Source organism: Magnolia sinica, chromosome 12 (genome assembly GCF_029962835.1).
Source record: "Magnolia sinica isolate HGM2019 chromosome 12, MsV1, whole genome shotgun sequence".
Lineage (NCBI taxonomy): Eukaryota > Viridiplantae > Streptophyta > Magnoliopsida > Magnoliales > Magnoliaceae > Magnolia > Magnolia sinica.
In genome coordinates this window covers 2,524,169-2,549,227 of record NC_080584.1, presented here as the reverse complement: position 1 = coordinate 2,549,227, position 25,059 = coordinate 2,524,169, and the positions used below count along the sequence as shown (strand labels likewise).

General features: G+C 40.0%; 1 protein-coding gene across 3 annotated transcripts; it reads left to right on the top strand.

Annotated features, from left to right (window-relative positions):
- The first annotated feature begins 5,869 nt into the window (after positions 1–5,869).
- LOC131220779 (L10-interacting MYB domain-containing protein-like) lies at positions 5,870–23,989 on the top strand. 3 transcript variants are annotated; one of them, XM_058215616.1, is made up of 4 exons: positions 5,870–5,950; positions 21,313–21,656; positions 23,199–23,271; positions 23,376–23,989. In XM_058215616.1, exons 2-4 carry the CDS (start codon positions 21,324–21,326, stop codon positions 23,882–23,884), a joined length of 915 nt encoding a protein of 304 aa, XP_058071599.1. In that variant the 5' UTR covers positions 5,870–5,950; positions 21,313–21,323; the 3' UTR covers positions 23,885–23,989. The 3 variants fall into 3 exon arrangements, with proteins under 3 accessions (XP_058071599.1, XP_058071598.1, XP_058071601.1); XM_058215615.1 differs by having other exon boundaries at positions 5,870–5,965; XM_058215618.1 differs by having other exon boundaries at positions 5,871–5,965; positions 21,316–21,656.
- The last annotated feature ends 1,070 nt before the right edge of the window (positions 23,990–25,059 follow it).

Sequence of the window (25,059 nt, the reverse complement as noted above, 5' to 3'; positions counted from 1 at the left end):
ATCCTATTTATCCAAAGGCTGACTTCTCAAGTTAGACGGGAGTTCGGTGTTGATGAAGATTTTTTTAAGTACTCGAAGAAGAGGACTCTTCTCGATGTATCCTCTCTTTGTCTCTCGCTCTCTCTAGCTCTTTGTGACCCTATGTTGCGGAAAAAAATACCCGTGTGTGATTAATGTAAGCAAGGCTAAACATAAAAAACAAAAAACAAAAAAAAAGTAAATACAAAAGAAGAAGCAAGAGGCGTAGGGTTTGACATGATTCGACAACACGCTTGCTTCGATGGGCAATAATACAAAGCTTTCTTTTTCACTAGAAACAAAGAAAAGCAAAAATATAAAGCTTACCTCTCTCCCACCCATACAAGGAACTTCACACCAACAAATATCATAAAAAATAAACTAATAGAATAGAATATCCCTCTCTACATATGACATTCCTTATATGGACCACCACATCAGAGAGCACATAGAGAAAGCATAAAGGAACTAGGCTTCGCCTTACATGGTCGTACGGACAAGCATATGGACGAATGGGACAGAGAGATAACCTTCTCTCAGTAGGAAACAGTTTCCCACTTGATGACATCCACTACCTCAACACCCTGGACCCCTAGGAATAACAGCTGCGATGCTAAATTTAGAAACGGAGAATCTCAACTTGTGGCGAGCTGACAATCGACAAATGTCCCTATTTTGAGATCCCATCGTCTAAAAAGCTAGGACAAGATTTACACAAGGCAGAGAGCATGCTAGGTGGCCATCGGGGTGCGACGGGCCAATGGTCTACTTATTCTGTTTATGCATTTTCTATCATGCAGATGGGGTCTTGGGCTTTTATAGGGGGCTGGGCTCTCCTGTTGACTCTAGCCTACTTGGTTCGATTGTCTTTGCTTTTAGGAGGTGTTAAGGTTCTATTTACTATTTCTTATTTGATTTCTAATGTTTTTCGGGATGTGAAAATTCGGTTTTATTGAATGGGTATATAGTTAAGATTTTAGAAGGGGGATAACTTATCAATTTAGATTTAGGTTTCTCAACTTATGAATTTCTAAATCAAGTCTATTAGTTATTTATGTGACACATGAAGGGTCCCCCTTTGAGCAATAAAAAAACTGATGGTTCTTAAATGGCTCAAGGATGATTTTATCAAAGATCAATCAAAGTTTGAAGAAGTAATCCTATCTCATTTAGTGTTGGATGTCTACAACGTTATTCTCATCGGTGCGGCCATATGAAATTTTAGTTAGATATCTACGTGGGAAAAATGGTTCTCACCTGAGGAGTGGACTTTACTTATACAACATACGATATGGTGGACAGGAGAAAAGGTTTTGTACACACACCGGAAGCGGATAGTGTGGTAAGTACGCTTAGGTGTATTGAGTAAATTTTTTGGGGTCCACCATGATTTATATACTTTATCCACTCATTTCATCGATTCTACCAGATAATTTTAGGGCCTAGCCAAAAAATAAAGCATATCTAAAGAGAAACAGTGTGAATTGAACATTTACCGTTGAAAAAATATTGAGGGCCAGGCAAGTTTTGGATCAAGGTTATAGCTGTGTTCTACCTTTCATCTGTGTTTTTGCAATCTTATGAACAGGTCGGATGGCAAATAAACATCACTATGGGGCCAAAAAGGTTTCAACGGTGGAAATCACTATTCCCACTGTTTCCGTGGTATGGTCGACTTCGACTTTTGATATTATTCAATTTTGGTTTCAATCCCATGAATGAGCTGGGAAAAAGGATGGACGGCGTGAATAAACCACATTCATTCATTGGTAGGCCCAACGGAGTTTACTCGCCACGACAGGAGCATAGAAAGTAACTTGGTACACAATCGGATTTATTGCAGACCGCTCCGGTTCCATGAGAACATTGGAAACGGGTTCCCACGTTACCCGTGCTGTGGGGTCACCACAAAGTACTTGTTTTATCCATGCGGACGCAGATTAGATACTGACAGGTGCAGTAGCGAGACTCACTACTCAAGTGACGTCACTAAATTATGTGGACCCCATTATGTATGTGTTGTATCCAAAATGTCCATTCATTTGAAGATATTATTTTAAGCCATTATACAGAAAATGAGGCAGATTGAAAGCTTTAGTGGAACCCACCAAAGAAAACAGGGGATGATTGATGCCTACCACTGAAACCTTCCTAAGGTCCACCATGATGGTTTTTTGAAATCTAACATTTTCAAAAAGTTAGCAAAGACATTAAAAAAAAGGAGAACACAAATATCCACTTGATCTAAAACTTTTGTGGCCTTTAGAAGTTTTAAATGATAGAATATCTCTCTCTGCTGTTTTCTGCAGTGGGGTCCACTGGAGCTTTGGATGTGACTCATTCTTTGGATCTTACAATGATCTCTCGAGATGGACGGATGGCGAGAATACATAACATACATCATAGTGAGGCCCATGGAACTTTGACGTCACTTAAGTAGCAGTCTTGCTACTCAACCTCTCAGTAGCAAATATGCGGGCTATCCATGCTGTCCATCCGTTTGCGGGCTCATTTTAACAGGAGCTAAAAAATAAGCAGATCCAGAGCTCAAGTAGGTCATGCCATATGGAACAATTCCTAATGAATACGCCAACAATCGAAAACTTGCTGGGCCATATAAGTCTAAGATTGAGCTGATATTTGTGTTTTCCCTTAATTCTTGGTCCACGTGACTTTATCAAATAAGTTGGATGGACGCCGTAGATATAACCGCACATCAAAGGTGGCGCCACAGCGCCGCCACCTAGCAATCCAGTTATTCGTATTCGTGCGCGCGCGTTACATTCCATGGTAAGGACATAGCATGGTTTTTGGAAACGGATTGGCTACCCTCTTCCAACGGCCAATGGCTGATGGTCGGTGATATGTGGGCCCCACCTTGATGTATGTGTTTCATTCATGCTGTCCTTATATTTTTCTAGATCATTTTAGAGTATGAGTCCAAAAATGAAGTATATCCCAATCTCAAGTGGACCACATTACAAGATATAATATTTAATGAACGTGGACCATCAAAAACTTTTTGGGCCAATAAAAGTTTTGGATCAAGCTGATATTTGTTTTTTCCTTTAATCTGGGTCTGTATGACCTAATCAACAGATTGGATGTCAAATAAACAATACGGTGGGCCTTAGGAGGATTTTAATGGTGGATATCCAATTACTATTGTTTTCCTTTGGTGTTGTCCACCTGAGATTTATATCCCTCAAAATTTTAGAATAAACCCCTAAAATCATGTGTAAAAATGTATGAACAGTATGGATGAAACACATACATCATGGTATGGCCCACAGAGCACCGACCATGGGGCATCGAGCTAGTGGCTGGGGAGTAGCCAATTCGTTTTCATGGCTTTTAATCATTCAATTCGTCACCCGACGCGGATTGCGTCCTGCCCCCTCTGTCTCTACGTACGAATGGACAATTTTATAGGAGGGCTCACTGTGATTTTTTTGTTTATCTATGCTGTCTATCCCTTATCTCGAAATATTTTAAGCCATGTGCAAAAAAAAAAAAAAAGAGTCCATCCCTTCTCTTGAATCATTACACGCCCAAGAAAAAAAAAAGGAAGCTGATACAACGGACTACACCACAAATAACTCTTGCATTTAATGCAACTTGCATTTTATGCGGCCAAGCTTGTTATTTGGTGTGGCCCGTTTGAGTAGTTGGAACTACCTCATCTCTTGTGCTTACTTTAAAATAATTTTGAGAAAAGGGATGATGGAACAACCACTTCATTGCTGGAGACAAGCTAGGGTTGAAGGCTCACCAAGTAGAAATGTACGCCGGATTGAGTCATACCCCTGCACCTCTGGCCACTAACGTTTACTTATGTAGGTGGGCCCATTGTTCTGTATCAGTTCTCTTTTCTGAATTTATTTTAAGGTACAAGCACAAAAAGGAGTTAGATCCAATGCTAAGTAAATTACAATACATATGACTCTTGTATTTAACGATTTATACATTTAATGTAACCAAGCTTATTATAGGGTGTGGTCCACTTGAGCATTTGATCTACCACAAAATTGTACACACACTTTTAAAATGAAATGAAGAAGGGATGGATGGAGGGTGTGAATAAACAGATGCACTTAGAAGGGCCTACCCATGGACACTTAGATCCATAGCTCAAGTGGTGGACTAAGTGAAAGATATGTCGTTTCAATGCTGAGGTCTTGATATTCCCTGAAAAGGGAGCGGCTAACATTGAAGTGTGAACTAACAGCGGATATACTTAAAAAAAAAAAGAAAAAGAAAAAGATTAAAAGAAGGGAAAAAAAAGAAAAAGAAAAAGATAAAAAGAAGGGCCTGCCCGTGGAACTGCTCATTCGTGGCTAGAGATGAGCTGGAGTAAGACCCGATTTGGGCCTGCCCATCTTTGGCCACTAAGGGGCAGATGTATGTGGGGCCACAGTCCTTTTGTATCCACGCCTTCCATCCGCCTGGAGAGATCATTCTAGGGTAATATCCAGAGTAGTTAAATCCAAAGCTCCAGTAGACCCAGCACAGAAAACAATGGGATAGTGATGCCCACCGTTAAAAACTTCTAAATGCCACAAAAGTTTAAGAACAAGTTGATATTTATGTTTTCTCTTCTTTCGTGTCTTTTTTAACTTTTGAATGGGTTGGATTTCAAATAGACATTATGGTGGGCCTTAGGATAGTTTCAACTGTGGGAATCACTCTCTCCACTGTTTTATGTGGTGGGGTCCACTATGAATTTTTATCTATCTCATTTTTTGACTCATGCATTAAAATGATATCTGAAAATGGATGGACGGTGTGGATACAACACATACATCATAGTGGGCCTACAGAACTTGGTGACGTCACTTTAGCGGTGGACTCGGTAGATGCGCAAAAGTGAGGCAGAGCCAAAAAAACGACGCAGATTGGAGTAGATCACATGGTTGGCCTTTAGGGCGTGTTTGATTTTCTGGTGAAATGGTTAATGCAGTGTAAAAAAGTAATAATTACTTCCCCTTACATTTACAACTTACTTGATTTGATTACTTACGTTTTGACACGAAAACTAAAAATATTATAAAATATCTTTGGGTCTTACTGTGTTGCATTTCGCTTATCTACACCGTTCATCCATTATTTCAGTTGAATTCATAGAATGAGTAAAAAATTGAGGCATATCCAATACTCAATTGGATCACGCCAGACAAAAAAGGGAATCGAATACTTACCGTTAAAAACTTTGTAGGACCACTGTTTCTTTTGGCGTGGGCCCCTTGAGTGTCGGATCCGCTTCATTTTTTGTCTCATGCTCCAAAATATTGTAATAAAACAGACTTACGGAATGGATATATCATTGGCATTACCTTGCATTTCAAAAATTAAAATTACATCTTTTGAACCAATTTCACAGACACAAATTCCGATGAATTTTCAAACGCAGTGATATTGTAATAATTACTATTTCCCAGGTATTTCCCATTTCTTTGAAAAAAAACAAACAGGCCTTTAATGCAACCAAGATTTATATTCGGTGTGGTCCACTGGAGCGTTGAATCTGCCTAATTTTTTGGAGTATACTTTAAAATGATCCGAGAAAAGAAAAGGGATGAATGGCGTTGATACACAGATACATCCCAGTGGGCTCCACACAGATCTGCCCGTCCGTGGCTAGAGATGGGCGGGCGTAGCACGCAATCCGAATCCAGCAGAAACATCATTCGCTTCACTTCGCATTGGTTTGTGAAACGATTTGGAAATCATTTTCATCTCTCTCTGCCATTTCCGTAGCGAATCTGTGAAGATAGATAGATAGTGAGAGAGAGAGAGAGAGAGAGAGAGAGAGAGAGAGAGAGAGAGAGAGAGACGGAAGAATCCTATTGGTTAGAGAGAGAGAGAGAGAGAGAGAGACGGAAGAATCCTATTGGTTAGATTTGAGAAGAGGGTTTTCGCCACTTTCTCCGAGGTTATGTTTTCCAAGGTATTTTCTTTTTTCATCGTCTATTTTTCTTAAATTTTCATTTAATTTGAATTTTATTCAATGTGGGTTTTGGTAGGGTTTTGCTAAATTTCATTATTGATAGGCCTCTCCATTTCTCCCTTTTTTAATTTTTAATTTAATTTTATTTTTTGTTGTGATTGGGTTTTGGGTTTACTATTCATAGTTGAAAATGATTAGTTAATTTGTTGTAGTTAGTAGATACGTGCCCACATGGCATTCACATACCAACTAACATAGCGAGTGCATGGTGAAAAGGGGAGGAAAAGGAACATCATCTTCTTCCTCTCCTATAAATCCACAAGGAACAAGAAAATTCTCTAAAACAAGAATAGTGTTGATAATGAATGGATTCTTCCTCTACAATGCAATTGATATGTCTTATATCAACCCTAGGCTTTTAACTTTTCTGAAATGATAAACTTAAAAAAAATAGTGAAAGACGTGTAAATTGACTCAAACACTCTTGGATGACTCAAGAAAGGACATTAAGCTATGACATGACTCTCTAAACCCCGAAGCACCCTAAAAGTAGTAAAAATAATAACGTACTAAAAATAGTAAATTTTGACTTCAAACTCAAATTGACCCCTAAGGGCCTGTTTGTTTTGACAAGTTCCACAGTAAAGTAGTAAAGTAATGTAGTAAATGAGTAATAATTATCATTACCTCAGTAGTTGGAAGTAAACAAGTTTTACTATCATACACAATACGCCTCTCAGCGCCCTGTGTCCAGACATGGGAAGTACTTTTCCTGATTAGATGCATTTGGATGTAATTTCATCAATATGTGTTATATCTACATTGTTTGTCCATTTTGTAATATCATTTTAGGGCATGTCACAAAAAATGAGGAGGATCCAAAGCTCACGTGAACCACACCAGAAAAAAACATTGGGATAATGATGCCCACTGTTGAAACCTTCCTATGGCACACCGGGATGTTTATTTGCCATCGAACTTGTTCATAAGGTAAAACAAACCTGGATGAAGAGAAACACAAATATCAGCTTGATCCAACATTTATGTGGACCCCAAAAAGTTTTCAATGACGAACGTTCAATCTTCACTGCCAGCTGTGGTGTGGTCCATTTCCGCTTTGGATCTACCTCATTTTTTGTCTCATACTATAAAATGATCACGCAAGATAGATGGATGGTGTGGATATAACACACACATCATGGTGGGCCCCACGAAACTATGCCACGTATATGTCTTTCCGCCTATCCATGTTGTGTGGGATTCGGAAGGATTACAATGATGTAACAATTGGCAATATCCAACCATAGTAAAGATGTAATGATGTGAGTTTTACTATACATTACCACGGTAGTCCACGGAAACAAATGGGCACTAAAATGATTGAATTTTGTGAAACGGTTCAGGGGCCAATCAGGTAGGACGCATGACTCGTCGATAGCCTTCCAACGACACATGTAACTCCGATAACCGGTTACAAAGTTATGGCCGTTGGAAGCTATAGAGCGTGATAAGCCATTCTTTTGCTATATCTTGGCCCTATGGCCTGATTTCTCTTGATCTTAGCCCTCCATGTGGTTGCCCTTCAAATGCCCTACATCAACCTCAACCCAAACTGGCTGAATTGTGTCCCCTATTGTTGATGGAGCAGCAAAACGCAAGAAGCAAACTGATCGAATGATCCTAATTGTCTGATTGGTGGATGTCGAATGGAAGGTCTAGAAAGAAAAGCAGTTAGCTATACAAATTTGTTAGGATTGTCGATTCGTTACAATTGTTGGGTCATTGCCTATCCACAAGTGCACCTCCATTTGGATGCATGTGCCACATGGGATCGGGGGGTGGGGGCTAGCAACTTTCTCCTAGATGAAGTGCCAACTGACCTCGATGTGCTTGGTCATCTCACGATAGACAGGGTTGTTGGCAATATGAAAGGTTGCTTGAAAGGCATGCAAATATTCTCTCTAGCAACTTTCTCCTAGATGAAGTGTTAATTGACCTCGATGTGCTTGGTCATCTCATGATAGACATGGTTGTTGGCAATATGAAAGGTTGCTTGATTATCACAATACAAACTCAACTATAAACCTAAGTTTACACATTAATGTCTTTCACGAAATGAGTCCGCATGTCTCATGGGCCATTGCCTTGTATTTTGTCTCAGCACTTAAATGGCCCACAACACTTTGCTTCTTACTCTTCAAGTAATAAGGTTGCCACTAATGAAAGTACCATAGCCAAATGTAGATTGCCTATCAGATGCAGTACCAACCCAATTTGCATAAGAATATCCTTCCACTCGAAGATGATCATTATGCTTGTAGAGGATACTAAGACCATGAGCTTCCTTTAAATACTACGAAGCATGACTTCCATATGAAGGACCTAGGGAGCTTGTATTGATTCGTGACATTGACAATATATGTAATATTAGGTTGGGTAATTGTTAGATAAATCAATTCTCCAACAAGTTGACAATGTTTCCCTGGATCATCAATTAACTTACCTTGATCCATGCTAAGTTTTTTATTTGTATCCATGAGAGTTTCGACAGGCTTGGCTCCTAGAAGACTTATCTCACCTAATAAATTTATCACATATTTTCATTGTGACTTGTGAGTTGTGACAAGTTGATGCCCACCTTGCACCCGACCACATTAAGCCTAAGAAATACCAAAGATAACTCAAGTCCTTTGTATAGAAAAGTTATTCTAATAATTTCTTCAACTTGTTAATACTTGTACGGTCACTGCCTGTCATGATAATGTCATCTACATACACAAACAGCACAATAGTGCTTGTTTCAATTCACCTTACAAAACAGAGCAGTCGGTCGAGCTACGTTTCATCTCGAATTTGAACACCACCTTACTGAGCATGTTGAACCAAGCTCTTAGAAACTGTTTCAGCCTATAAATTGATACCTTATCTAACTCTCTCCCAAGTAACAAACCTAGGAGGTCACTCCATCATTCTTCAACCTAATCTCCTTTAAGAAAAGCATTCTTCAAGTCAAGTTGATACAGTGGCGAATTCAAATTTGCATCAATGGAAACAACCACACGTACTGAGTGAAGCTTTGCCACATGTGAGAATGTCTCCGAATAGTCGACTCTAAGAGTATGAGAGTACCCTTAGACAAGTAACTAGGCTTTTAAAGAGTCCATTGAGCCATCATGATTGTATTTTACCATATACACCCATCTCTTTTTCCACAGCTCGTTTCCATTTATCTCAACTCAAAGTTTCTTGGAAAGGCCTTAAAAAGTCTTTTGGAAAGAATGTGGAATAGACACATACGACAAAAACAAAGAAAATTGTCAAAATGAAGGAGATAAATCATTGAACGAAACAAAGTTGGAAATATGATACTAAATATATGAATGGATACCCACTAGGTACCTTTATCTGATGGTGTAGGCAAGGACTTAGAAGAATGATGCTGATCTTGTGACAAGTGAGGGGGATTGATAAAATTCACGCTCATATGTACTCCATCTCCACACTTAGAATGCATGGACTAAACTTGCAAAGGCCGATCTACACGTTGCACTGACATCTCCCTAACTCCAGTAGTAATATCAGGTATAATGGGAAAAGTAGTTACGAAGCTCTCTTTAAACTATAAAGAGTTTCTTTCTTAGAGAAATACGAAGTTTGTTCAAATAATGTTATATTAGCCGACACATAATGCTTCTAGGAGTATAACATGTATCCCCATTGGGTGTGGAAGTACTTAAGAAAAATACATTTTATGGCCCTTGGTTCAAACTTGTCATGAACATGATCAAGCTGATGCACAAAACACATACAATCGAACACTTTTGGAGGAATACAATAGTAAGGAATTTGAGGACACAAGATACAGAGGGATATAGGACCGATGAAGACATCAAATTTATTAGGGAGCATGTAGTTAAGACTGCACCACTCCAAAACATTTTTAAAACCTTCATATTCAACAACACTGCTTTAGCAATCTCAAGTGAATGATAGTTCTTACATTCAACGACCCCATTTTCTTGTAGCTTGTGTGCGTGAAGTTTGATGAAAATAATGTCATAAAGTGAAAGATATGATTGAAGTCATGAGATAGATATTCCCTAACATTATCTGAATGTACAACACAAATCTTAGATTTTTTTTTAATTTTAGGGACATTGACATCCATACACCTACCTTTTGGTGTAATAACTGGAAAAAGCCTGCTTTTAAAATAATGTCATCCATCCGCCTAAACTTTAAAACGTTAGTCATCCATCCGCTCACCGTCTCCGAATGTTATTTATACTATACTGTATTTTTAAAATGATCATATACCCTAATTGAAAAGCAACATAAAGCAACTCCTTTTGCTTTCGAAACCCTAATCTTAAAGCAACCCCTCTCTTGCCTCTCTCTCGTCTTTCTTCTCCCACTACAAGCTTTGACGTCCTCATCTCCACTATGCCCCCCAATTTCTTCACTCCGCCATTTATGCGTTCTGCTGCAACTCATTTCCCGCAATTGAACCCACTACCCGTTGCTTGCTGTGACCCAACCCGCCACAATCTGTGTGTGGCTATCGGCACTCCAAGAGAATTAGTAATAATGTTGGATAGGCAGAAGGGTCTGGTTGAAGCTGTTGACACAATGTTTCCATCAACATATCACATATTGTGTGCGGCATCTCTACCAAAACTTCAAGAAACAATTCCGAGGCAAGTTTTACAAAGATAGATTTTGGAGGGCCGCACTTGCATATATGCCCTTTGACCATGGCCAAGGCGGGTCCAAGCCGACACAGGCTAGGACTGGACCAATAAAAATTATAAACCAAAAGATGTCAAAGGGAAATAAAATCAACTACTCATGCATAAAAATCAGTCCCTAATCCAAGGGATTCCCTAATTTCAATTCAAGGAACCCTAAGGTGATAAAAATGGGCAAATCAATTAGGGATCATGTAATGTAGGGTTAGGATTTATGAAAAACGGCTATGAGAGGATAAAAGAGGATAAAAACCTGAGCCAAAAGATGATCCCGCGTGTGGACAGCAACAATGGCCCAGACGGACGTGCGTGTGATCCTGGTCGCACGTGTGTGGGGCCCACTATTCAGAAAAAGGTCACCTTAGCCCTGGTTGGCCAGGGATGGACTCCAAAACCTCCAAATCTCAGATCGATCCGATGTACGGTTTGTGGGTGGTGCTCCGCCGAAGTTTCAGCTCGCCTGCGGGCTGAAATCTGGAAACCTGCTGTAATGAAGAAATTTGATGCAACAAAAAGACAAATTCGAAGTACGGATGGTGGGGGAAGATGGAAAAAAAAGAGATGGAAGATGGGGGTGAATTGGGATCGATGTGGCTTCGCACCACGGTAGTTAGCCTTTCGAAAAGGGAGGGCTTCGCACCCACTTTTGAATTCTTACACAACTCACGAAGAGAGCAGAAAAATAAAGCAGAAATTTTTTATTAACTTCAATGAATGAAAAAAACTACAATGGGTGCCTATTTATAGGGAGAACCTTATACCCAAAAACTCGCACCATGTGCGACACCTATTACTTGGCGATGAAGTAAACTAAAATAAAAACCAAACAAGGAAATATAAAGCGTTCACGATGTTCTAAATAATAACAATAAGCAAAACCTAAAATATAAAACCAATTTGACGAGTGGGCTACGATCATGAGATCCCATGGTGGGCTTTTCTTGATATGGGGCCACTTTTCTGAACCAAAACTTGACTTCTAGCTAGGAGGCCCTCCCTGGACATCGTCATCAAGCCAGATCCATGGTGGGGTTTTCCTTATACGTACGTACGTGCGTAGGGGGCGGCATGAGTGCGTGCGCGCGCGTGATGTCCCCATCAATTCTCCCCGACTGCAAAGATTTCCCCACTGGCGAAATAAAAGTCCTGAACCGCTCCAGGATGTCAGGATCAAGTCTCTGAAGCTCCTCCTCAGTGAGCCACGTGCTGTTTGAAGCTGGGCGTGACTTCCATTTAACCACGTACTTCTGAAACCCGCCGTCTGACGTTAAAACTATCTGATGGTCCAGGATATCCTCTATTTTCTTTTTGGGTGTGTGAAGGTTAGGTATGGGAGATAGAGGCTGTGAAAATGAGTCAGGAAGGATAGGAATGTGAGGTAGAGGCTGGGAAGATGGGTTGGGACGGGTAGGTATGAGAGGTAGAGGCTGGGAACATGGGTCAGGGCGGGTAGGTATGGGACGTAGATGTTGGAAAAATGGGTTGAGAATGGTATATATGGGAGGTAGAGGCCCGAAAAATGGGTCGGGACGGGTAGGTATGGGACTTAGAGGCTGGAAAAATGGGTCGGGAAGGGTAGATATGGGAGGTAGAGGCTGGGAAGAAAGGTTAGGAAAAGTAGATATGGGAGGTAGAGGCTGGAAAAATGGGTTGGGAAGGGGCCATGGTTCAAGGGATAAATATGGAGAATCAGGATGGGTGGGCGAAGGGCCGGACAAAGTATCAGTGATCCCCTAAAAAGTAACTAAATTCTTCACATCGGATGTGAAACTAATTTTCATAGAAGGTGGAAGATCTACCTCATACACATTGAGACCATTTCGTTTTATAATTTTGACGGGTCCAGCGCTACACGCGTATAACTTACGAACGGCCCTCGAAGGATACCGCTCGGGCCTGATGCAGACCATCACAGAGTCCCCAATATTAAATCCTTTGAAACATTTATACTGGTCTGTAGAAAATGTGCAATGTTCATTATTAGTCATGATCTTCTACCTGATTTCTTGATGTCATGAATGAATGTAATGCGCAAAGGACTCTGCAGACTCTGACGGCCTATGGGATAGTGACATAGGGACAAGATCAATAAGTTTCCTAGGTCTATAATCAGTAACGACTTCACGAGGACTTAGACCTGTGGACCTAGCGACAAAATTATTCAACGTAAACTCGGTTGTAGGTATTACGGTGTCCCATGTTCTGGTGTGCTCTATATCCCTCCTAGGGGACCCATCCGGTAGATCATCAAGACAAACATCACGAAACTCATCCACTACCGGAATGACCTCAGTGGGTAACTCTACACTAACATCTGGTGCACTCTCTCCAGTCACAAGGCTGCACATGTTGTACCCCTCAAAATAGTGGTCTTGATGTCCCTCATGGGGTGGGTACACGGGTGCACGCCCATAACTGATTCCTTAGCCAACTCCATTCATTGGTCTATCCTTCAGGCCACCTGCCTGAGATTGGACATTTACCCCAATGGTGGGGTTTGTCGTAGCGATGGTCTTTAGTCGGGCAATGCGTTCATCAAGCTGGTCAAAGCATTAGTCCATTTCCAAGCGCTTAATCATAAACTCCAACTTTTGGAACAACTTGTTTAGTGACTCTTGCAATTGTTCCATGTTTAGTGTAGGGTGCCAACCAAAATTCAGCAATATAGATGTTAAAATATAAGAGTTTTTTTTTTTTTTTTTTTTTTATTTTAAAAGAATCAACCTAGTTTCTAAAAAACGAAAAAGGAAAGTTTCTAAAGAAACAAATTAGGAAAGCTTCTATAAAAAAAAAAAAAAAAAAGAAGAAGAAGAAAAGTTTCTAAAAAAAACAACCTAGTTTCTAAAGAAAAACAAAAAAAGGAAAGTTGCTAAAAATAAAAAGTAAGTTAGTTTTTAAAAAAGAAAAAGGAAAGTAAATTAGTTTCTAAAAAAGAAAAAGGAAAGGAAATTATTTTCTAAAAACAGATTAAGAAAGTTTCTAAAAAATTAATTTATAAAAAAAACAGAAAAGGAAAGTTTCTGAACATAGAAATAGAAAACTAAGTTAATTTCTAAAATAATTCAAATAAGGGGATAACAGAAAATTTCAGCAGCTTATTTCAGGGTTTATGGACCTCTAAACAGCCATATATGATGAGAATTGATGCGTAATGGACATAAACAACCAAACCCTAAACATGTAATGAATTCCCCTACAAGAACCATAGGCTCTGATACCAAATTTGATGCAGGACATGGAAAATTAAATATGATATGCAAGATTTCAGGCTTAGATCCTACCAATTCAGAAACAATCACACAAATTCCACGTCCCACATGAAAATCCAAACATTCAATTAAAAAGGGGAATCTATGCGGGTCTAAGCCGACACAGGCTAGGACTGGACCAATAAAAATTATAAACCAAACGATGTCAAAGGGAAATAAAATCAACTACTCATGCATAAAAATCAGTCCCTAATCCAAGGGATTCCCTAATTTCAATTCAAGGAACCCTAAGGTGATAAAAATGGACAAATCAATTAGGGATCATGTAATCTAGGGTTAGAATTCATGAAAAACGGCTATGAGAGGATAAAAGAGGATAAAAACCTGAGCCAAAAGATGATCCCGCGTGTGGACAACAACAATGGCCCAGACGGACGTGCGTGTGATCCTGGCCGCACATTTGTGGGGCCCATTATTCAGAAAAAGGTCACCTTAGCCCTGGTCGGCCAGGGATGGACTCCAAAACCTCCAAATCTCAGATCGATTCGATGTACGGTTTGTGCGTGGTGCTCCGCCGAAGTTTCAGCTCGCCTGCGGGCCGAAATCTGGAAACCTGCTGTAATGAAGAAATCTGATGCAACAAAAGGACAAATTCGAAGTACGGATGGTGGGGGAAGATGGAAAAAAAGAGATGGAAGATGGGGGTGAATTGGGATCGATGTGGCTTCGCACTACGGTAGTTAGCCCTTCGAAAAGGGAGAGCTTCGCACCCACTTTTGAATTCTTACACAATTCATGAAGAGAGGAGAAAAATAAAGCAGAATTTTTTTATTAACTTCAATGAATGAAAAGAACTACAATGGGTGCCTATTTATAGGGAGAACTTTATACCCAAAAACTCGCACCATATGCGACACCTATTACTTGGCGATGAAGTAAACTAAAATAAAAACCAAACAAGGAAATCTAAAGCGTTCACGATGTTCTAAATAATAACAATAAGCAAAACCTAAAATATAAAACCAATCTTACGTGTGGGCCACGATCATGAGATCCCATGGTGGGCTTTTCTTGATATCGGGCCACTTTTCTGAACAAAAACTTGACTTCTAGCTAGGAGGCCCTCCCTGGACATCGTCATCAAGCCAGATCCATGGTGGGGTTTTCCTTATACGTACGTACGTGCGTAGGGGGCGGCATGAGTGCGTGTGCGCGCGTGATGTCCCCATCATATTGTGTACGGCATCTCTACCAAAACTTCAAAAAACAATTCCAAGGCAAGTTTTACAAAGATAGATTTTGGAGTGCCGCACTTGCACATATGCCCTTTGACCATGGCCAAGCTTTGGATGAGATAAAGCAACATTTTCTTGCAGCACATCAATGGATGAAGAACGTTCCTCCTACATTTTGGTCTTGTGCCTATTTTGATGACCATTCGAATGTGGATTCTGTCACCAATAACATATCCGAAAGCTTTGACTATTACATATATGATTTGCGAACAAAACCTATTGTGGATGGTATGAATTGGTGTAGATCGAGGATTATGAATACATTTCCTGTATGAAAGGCACAGGTAGAAGCATGGACTTCAGTTTTGACCCCACTGGCTATTAAAATGTTGAAGAAGCCAAGGTCTGAAGCTTCTTTACGTTGGGTGAGGCAGGCAGTTATGGCAGAGTCAGAACTTATATCTGAGGAGGGCACATTGGTTGTTAATTTGAATCAAAAGACTTGCACTTGCCGTCGATTTTAGGTTACAGGACTACCTTGTAAGCATGCAGTTGCCGCAATCTGGGCCGTCCATGGCAATGTGGAGGATTATTGTTCATGGTACTATATGGTTGATGCGTGCAGACAACTTTACGCCAAGCCTATCCACGCCATGCCTGACCACAAAATATGGCCAGAAGTTGATGACGTTGTGCTCCCTCTCATTTGTCGGCGTCCTCCAGGTCGACCGAGAAAGTTAAGGATCCGAGGCGCAAATGAGTCTTAACCGTCCACTTCATCGCAAACAGTAAAATGTGGTCAGTGTGGTGGCCATGGACACAATTGATGTACATGCAAAGAACCCATCAACCACAACTAGGGCCCACCTAATGAATGTCCCAATTCTTTCCACAGTTTAAGTGGGTCATTCCACTAGATTGTTGTCCCTGTATATTCCCTGGCAAGGTGTTTTTTGGATGGTAAAGGGTGCTGTTTGTTTAACAACATAGATAATGGAATTGAAGTGATTTCATGAATGCGTAGATAAAGGGTGTTGTTTGTTTAACAAGGAAAATTGCGGAAATGATTGTCCCACGGTGTTGTTTACATCTAAACCAATAACAAGAATCAAAGAACTAAAAATAAAATTCAGTTAGATGAATGGCATTTGCATTCATCTAGGAGGTGGTCTATAGATTGGATGGTCATGATTGTTCAAAAGGGCAGATCCGTATTTGAGGGGCCCACTGTGATGTATCCGCTTGATCAACACCGTCCATCCATTTCCTTAGATTATTTTAGGGCTAGGCGCAAAAAATGAGCAGAACTATAACTGTGGGCCCCACCATGTATCTGCTTGATCAACAACGTCCATCCATTTCCTGAAGTTATTCTAGGCGCAAAAAATGAGCAGAGCCATATTTGTGAGCCCCATCATGATGTATCTGCTCGATCAACACCATCTATCCATTTCCTGAGATTTTTTTAGGGCGAGAGGCAAAAAGGGACACTGATCAGAATCTCAGGTAGGCCACACCCTAGGAAAAAGTGGGTAAAATGATGCCAACCGTTGAAACTTTAGATGATGCCAACCGTTGAAACTTTAGAAAATGGGTAATAAAGGGTAAAATGGTAGATTACACAACAACTAGGGGTAAAATCAACTAAAAACAAAGTTAACGCCGCTTTTCGTTTGTGGACTGTCAGTGAAGGTCAATTTAGGTGTATGGATGACATTTCTGAAAAGCTTAGGCGGATGGATGACATTATTTTAAAAGCATGCTTCTTCTTCTTCCTTTTTCGTCATTGCACCAATAGGTAGGCATATGAATGTCAATGTCCCTTTATTTTATAAGATAAACCTCAAAATTGAACTGAGTTTGCGCTTCCATATGAAATTCTTTAAAATGAGAAAACACTTTTGACTGATCTTTCATCAAATATAGCTATGCTATACGAGAATAATCATCCACAAAAATAACAAAATGTTTAAAAGTAGATAAACTAGGAATTGGTCTCCAAATATTAGAATGTACTAATTAAAAGGGTTTATCGTTTCTCTTGTCCACATGAGGAAGAAATAACACCTAATGGTGCTTACTCAACTCACAAGCCTCACACTCTAATCTAGAAACATGTGACAATGATGAAACTTGACTTGTCAAACTACTTAAGGAAGATGACAAAGCCTGGAATGTCATTGATGTTGAGAGATATATGTCTGCAATGTAGCTCAAATTATTCCACTGTTGATGTAATAGAGTCCTTTTGCTTCATGCCCTCCACCAATCATCTGCTTCATCGTTAGATATTGGAATTCACAATAAGAATGATAAAATGTGACTAAATAATTTAAGGATTTGGTTAGCTTCATTACAAACAATAAACTGAAAGGAAATTTAAAGATGTAAAGTATTGATGATGAAAGTGATGGAGTAAGGAAAGCAATACACAACCCAGACACACGAGTTGAAGTACCATATGCTAATATGATAGAAGAAATAGATGGCGACTGTACTAATTGAGATAATACACTATGCTGACCGGTCATGTGATTGGAAGCTCCCGAGTCATTCACCCAAGGAACACTATCAGATGATGCAAGACAAATAAATCCTTAATGCGTAAGAGTAATTGTGAATGATGATGCATGAGTGGAATGATCCTTTAGAAGTTTGGCATATTCTTCCTTAGACAGTATAACTATATCACCTGTAGTACTAAGCCTAGAAACAAAAGAGTTGGCTTGGAGACATAACCCTCGACACCATCATCAGAAGAACAAACTTGATTTGCCTAAGTAGGCCTACCAATAAGGTTCCAACATGTCTCAGTTATGTGGTTACGTAGACCACAGTGAGTGCCCTACTGATTACCACGACCACGATCACAACCACTGCTAAAATCTATACCACAGCCTCTCCGATTGTTTCTACCTCCAAAGTGGCCTCCTTTGAATCTCTACCACCAAAATGGTCAACATGACCACAACTTCCCCCATACCCTCTACCAAATGCAAAAACAAATGCAGAATAATCTGTCGAAGGCAACATCTGTATACTAACTGCACGCTGAATGTTACAATGTTGGATGGGATCTCACTGCCTCCAAGGATATGAGCTCGGATAGGCTTGAATTCAGGACGAAGATTAGAGAGAATTTTAACAACACGGAATTCTTCTCTTTGATGTCTCATATCTTATAATTCGGTAAATAAGGGTTGGTATACGTTCAATTCTTCCCACATACCTCGCAAGGTTGAATAATTCTCTCCAATGATTATCTCCCTGTTGAAGAACAAATATATTCTACAGTAACTTGTAGATTCAAGTTAAATTCATTTTGCATGAATACATCTTTCTCATATTATCCCAAACTTTCTTTGCTTTCTTAAAAAAAGATAACTTTCACACTAATCTGAGGCTTGATCCTGTTCCATAACAACGCTCTAATTTGAGCATCCCCTGCCACCCAATCTTTGTATCGTATTGAACTTTCTTCAGGTTTGGGAGAAGTCAAATACTTTAGCTTCCTTTTTCCCCGTAAGGAAAACCTCTATTGATATGGTCCCATTGTAAGTAATTTGCTCTATTGAGTTTAGTCGATGACTATGTAGTATGAAAGTTCATCGACTTAGATGGAGACAAAAGATAGTCGTGGCTTCATTGTTGACAACATTGATATAGGCAAAATCGATCACACAAGGGAAGAACACAATCAATGAATACAATCACTTGATGGTATTGCCTGATACAATAACTTCACACATACACTTGTTGTGTGATCCTTGCCATATGCAACTTTCACACGCACTTTATAATGCAAGGGCATTTTCACACTGGGCTTGAGTGGGGTGGCCCGTGGGATGCGTGGGCACACTCGGGGTGGGCAGCCTGTAGAACCCATGTGATTTGGGGCCCGTGTGAGGTGGGTGGCTCGTGTTAGGCGGAACCCATGGATTTGGCGCCCATGAGGAGAGTTCGGCCGAGGACCTAAGCCATGGATGTGGGGCGTGGGCTATGTGATAAATGGATTAATTCACCATGCTCTATCAGTTTGAGGTTTTAGAGCAAGTAGTTAATTGTCTTGCATCAAATTGGTATGAGAGTGAGTGGTCTCGTGTTTGAGACTCCTCACCGGGGGTGATTAATGCATGGGCATTTTCATATTGGCTTGAGTGGAGTGGCCCGTGGGATGTAGGAGCACACTTAGGGTGGGCGGCTCGCGGAATACACGTGATTTGGGGAGGTGGGTGGCTCGTGTGAGACAGAACCCATGGATTTGGGGCCCACGGGGAGGGTTCGGCCGAGGACCTTACCTATGGATGTGGGGCCAGGGCTATGAGATAAAGGGATTAATTCGCCATGCTCTATCAGTTCAAGCTTTTAGAGCAATTGGTTAATTGTCCTACATTACTTTAGATCTCAAATATGATCACATGCGTATATTTGGCCACACATGCATGATGGCCCACTTTTGTCCGTCACAATGGTGTTATAAGAAAATCGACTTCACATGCATTCATGATACACGATTACATGACCCACCATATTGTGGTTGGAAGAGAATTCATGTAGATCAGCCCCCAACGACTTTAAAATTCACCTCAAGTCAATAGAAAAAGAAGGAAAAGAGAAGGGATGAGGAAGTTGATGGAAGAGATCAATGCCCGAATCAATTTCGCCTTGATGCCATGTGGCGTGATGGATAAAAGAGAAAGAGGTGAAGAAACGAGGAGAAAGAATGAAGGAGGAAGATAAAAATGAGAGATTAGGGTTCACACCACCTCTCTCTTTTTTATTAACATGGTTTTCAATAACTACAATAATTTCATTAGTAACAAAAGCAAGAATACCGAATGTGTCATAAACATAGATGGGCAGTAGAACAACCGATGTCCAATAACACCTTATTTGATAGTATATGGTCTTGATTTTGGTTCTATTGTGCTTAGCAATCTCTCTCTCTCTCTCTCTCTCTCTCTCTCTCTCTCTCTCTCTCTCAAAGCATTGGTACAAGTACATGCAAAATCAGCACACAAAGAAATTTTCCCAATTTAGTCTTGTATCAGCAACATGAGGAAAAGAGCATCACATCTTTTTTTTTTTTTTCAAACTACCTGTCTGCTGATATGATCTATGATTCTATATTGGCTGATATTTTGAACAATGGGAGACGGTTGAGCGCAATGAAGTTGGTGATGTGAAATCTCTTCTAAGGTGGGTGTCATGGAAGGATTGTCATCGGGACTCCGTGCAAATGGAAGAAACATAAAATGTTGGTTGTGTTATGTTTTCTTTTAAGGGCCTGTTTGGATTGTGGGGAAACAAAGAAACAAAAGAAAACTAAGGGTTTGTGCATTGGGTTAGGTGAAAAAAAAAGACAATGTAATTACAGTGTGGGTTAGGTTGGAAATCAATCTATAGCTTTTATAACTGAAGTGGATGATGGTTATATAGTTTAATGAAGTTCGAGGTTATAATCTTTTTCATGGATCTTCTCCTCCTCACTGTATGTTATGCTTTAATCTGTCATCTTTGTTAGTATATGTCATTCTTGAAACTGATCTTGCTTGTTGAGAGATCATCATACTTCATAAAAATGTACATCTGCATAGAAGTATAGAATTTCATGGTTAGTTTCCTTGGTTCCACTAGGTAATCTCAAGCATAGTTCTAAAGCTCGATGACTTGACTCAAAACTTGGCTGAGTCATTGGGAAACTCGCTGATGAGCTTGACTCGTTTCCACTCAGCAAGACTCATTGAGTTGGCTCACCGACTAAGTTGACTCGACACGATTCAGCATGACTTGAACCAAGCCACCCACTGAGTGGGTTCTCGTTTAAATAAAGTGAATTGTGAGATTTGAACTCACAACCTTGAGTAGGAGAGACAACATCTACTAGCAAGCCATGCATCATCCTTGTGTTTTGGTTAGCAGATTTTACATTCATACCACCCCAAATATCTATCATTAGTTACATATTCTTCCTGGTTTAATGTTTAAATCTTGAGTTGATTTGAATCATCTTTGAGTCGACGTTGCCTGGCTGGATATCGAGTCAAGTTTTTGGGTTTTTAAACTATGATCTCAAGGACCGCTGTATGTGGGCATCTATGCCCATAGATAGATGTTTGCTCTCATTTCCTATATTGACAAATTGTATAATACAGCAGGCCAGAAGATGTATGAACTCACTCCTGACTCGCAAGAACATGCCAAGGCCGAGTGGACACCTGAACATGATGCCTTCATTGTCAAACAGTTGTTGGAGCAAGAGCGGAGAGGGAACCGAAATGAAAAAGGATTTAAGAAGGCGGCATGGAAGGCGGTTGTCAACATTTTCAATAAAAAATTTAGAGTGCAATTCAATCGGCAACAAATGAAAAGCCGTATGAATGTTCTCAAGAAAGACTATCGGATTCTTAAGGCAATCCTCAATGAGAGCGGATTTAGTTGGGACAGAACCTCGCTCACTGTTACTGCCATTGATGAAGTGTGGGACGATTATGTCTTGGTAATTTCACTTTTATGTCCCATTTTCAATAATAAAATTGGATAATGATCACATACGCTTGAACATACTGTGTGGGGGACTACCCGTGATTCTGGTGCACGTCCTCATTTTCATCATACATCCCACGAGTAACCCTGATCCAAAACTCAGGTGGGTCCATGGTTCTAAATGATGGTATCGGCCTCGCAGAAAAATGATACGATACGGCGTCGTGTATCAGAATCGGGGCCGTATCGGCCTGTATCGGTCATAATTTTTTTTTGATGCAAAAAAATATCAAAAAAATCAGAAAAATTGTGAAAAATGAGATATTCACGAATCTATCTAATTTTTAATTTTTAATTTTTTAACCATGTTTTCAATGGTGTATCGGACCATTCTTTGATGAGAATGTTGTCTATCGATTTGACTTATTGAAGGTCAACTAAATGAGCCCTAATTGAACACAAATTAAACATGATTTGGTAAACAATGGGCCATTTCATTGGAAATACAACAAAAGAAGATGAATATATAAAAAAGAAAGTGAAGGTTTACCCTTCTTTCCGATTTTTCCCATAATGGTCCACTTCGCTTTGATTTGTCGAATCCTATTCAAATCATTTGTTTTGATCCCAAAATAGATCTAGATCTAGCATAAAATGAGTTTTTTAAGGTTCTTCCATAGTTTAAATGAAAAGAAAAAGAAGAGACATGAGTGAATTTTTGAAAAAATAAATAAATTCAAATTTGGAGTTTTACGGGCATATCGGCCTGTATCAACACAAAAGTGAAAAAAGTAGCCACCCATATCACTTTCAATGAGTTAATAAGCATGTTGTTACCGTAGTTCTAAAACATGGTGACTCGACCCAAAACCCAGCCAAGCCAACTTGACTCAACGAGATTTTGAGTCAAGTCACTATGAAACTCGATCATGATCATGACCCGGTCCCGAATCGACATGACTCTAGCTAAGTCTGTCGACTCGATGACGTGCACGTGGTCATCTGAGCCGAGTCAGTCGCCTGGTCAAGACAAAAGTGAAAAAGTAGCTGCTGAGTTTCAAATTCATGGCAGGCATCATTGAAGGAAGCAAAGGTCTATGCATTTTATATGATTCACCCAACCATATCTACATTGTCCATACTGTTACCAATCTAACTATTATTAATTTAATTATTAAATACTGAGTCGAGTAAAGACTCGATCAAGTCCTCGAGTTGACCCAACGCACGACAAGTAGAGTTGAGTTTTTTGCGTTTTTGAACTATGCTTGTTACCAAGTTGTGCCGTAACGGCTGTTATGTGATAGTAATGGTGGCAATAGTTACACTTTAAGGGGTCGTAACGGCCATTACGGCCTCGTTACACCCCCGTAATGGCCGTTATGGCTGTGTAGCCTCCCGTTACAGGCCTTTACAGTTTTTTTTTTTTTCCAGAAAAAGAAGAAGACCATAATGGCTGTTATGACCTGTATTATAATGGTAACGGTAGTGCCTATTACGGCGTTACGGAATACCGTGGTTGTTGCACCTTGCATGATGGTTTCCTTTCTTACAGACACACCCTGACACAGAGAAGTTCAGGAAGATTAGTTTACCACATTATGGTGATCTCTGCCAACTGTTCGAATGTATGTTTCCTTTTTCTTTTTCTCTTTCTTTCTCTATTCTGTTCAATTGTATTTTATGTGGTTAATTATTCTGCAAAAAATCTTAAAACTTGTACTTTATACAGATTCATATGCAGAAGGCAAAAAACAACCATCAATTGTTCGTCCTAATCTTTCTGAAAATGGTGCAAGCGCAGATGTGACCACTATCCCAGTAATGGAGCAGCCTGCTAGGACTCCTCCCACCCTTGAAGAGGACAACAAGGGATCCATATCAAATTCCGAAAAAGCGGTTCCTTCAAGAAGTAGTGAATGCAACGAGTGGTTGGCCATGTCAGGAGTGGCACGCCGGGAGAAAAGGATGCGATTGAATGTTGGTAATAGGATAGTGGATTGCATGCAGAGCTTGGTCTTGCAATCAGAGCAACTCAATTCTCCCAAGAGAGAACCGACAACGAATGAGGACTCCTACTACAAGTGCTTGGAGGAACTCCAGGAGTTGGAAGGATTGGATCAGAGCGAGGTTTTGCGGGCCGTGGATATTCTTAAAGACAGCATGAATAGGGTCGCGTTTTGGGCGCTGAAAGCAGACATACTCTTGGAATGGTTGAAGGTACGATGCCATAAGTTTTAGATAAGAAAATTCTTGAAAAAGGAAAATCATGATCAATATAAAATCGATATCCGAGACTAGTAAAGAAGATTCCATGAATCTGTTTGACTATATGAATTATGCTTCCTTGTGATGTGTTGTTGTTTGTCTTATAATGCATTTGGTTGCAGCAAATATCAAATTTCATGATATTTGTTGCAACAAAACGCAGTCGTTATGCTTCTGTAAAGAATTTGCTGTCTCCCCATGATTAGGCTATCTGCTTGAGATTATCTGTCGATGTGGTAAATGAAATGTTTAGCCTTGAAGTGAATTTCATCTGTTTGGATGCAAGCAAAATTGTGTTCCCCATGAGCTCTCTGCCACTTGGTATTTTGAATAAGTAACCTAGGTTATGCTATTTTGGACTAGTTGTATTGTTCATTGTTTGTCAAATGCTTGGTACAAGGAGCAATGTAGTGTAGGAAAATGTAGTGTAGGAACATGTGGAGAGCTTAAGATGGATGGTGGCACATGTAGCAGGAAGTGGGATTGTGTACTGAGTAAACTCTGTAGGGCCCACTGTGGATGTATGTGTCTCATTTTCCTGATCATTTTAGGGCATGAGCCCAAGATTGAAGCGTATTCAAAGTTCCAAGTGGACCACACGGCAGGAAACAGTGGGGATAATGACATAACCGTTAATACCTTTCTAAGGCCCACGATGATGTTTATTTGACACTTGACATCCAACCTGTTCATAGGGTCGCATAGATATGGATGAAATGAAAACACAAATATCAGCTTGATCCAAAACTTTAATGGCCCGCAAGAAGTTTTCAACGGTAAGCATTCAATTCACACTATTTCCTGTGGTGTGGTCCACTTGAGCTTTAGATATGTTTCAATCTTGGGCTCATTTCCTAAAATGAGCTGATAAAATGGATGGACTGCGTGGATAAGACAATCACAATGGGCCTCATAGAGTTTACTATAGTGTGCTGAGTCACTAAGTAGGCAATCTGCTTCGCATGTATCATTAATGGTGTGCATGCATATTGATATTAACACATGTAAGACGCTTGAAGATTGTTAGTTGCACATGTGGGCGCTTGAACATAGATAAACATACATGTGGCACATGTGGATCTATATAGAACATTATGTTCATGCATAACTAACCATACTAGGGATGAGCTTTCCTCACCCTTACTCCA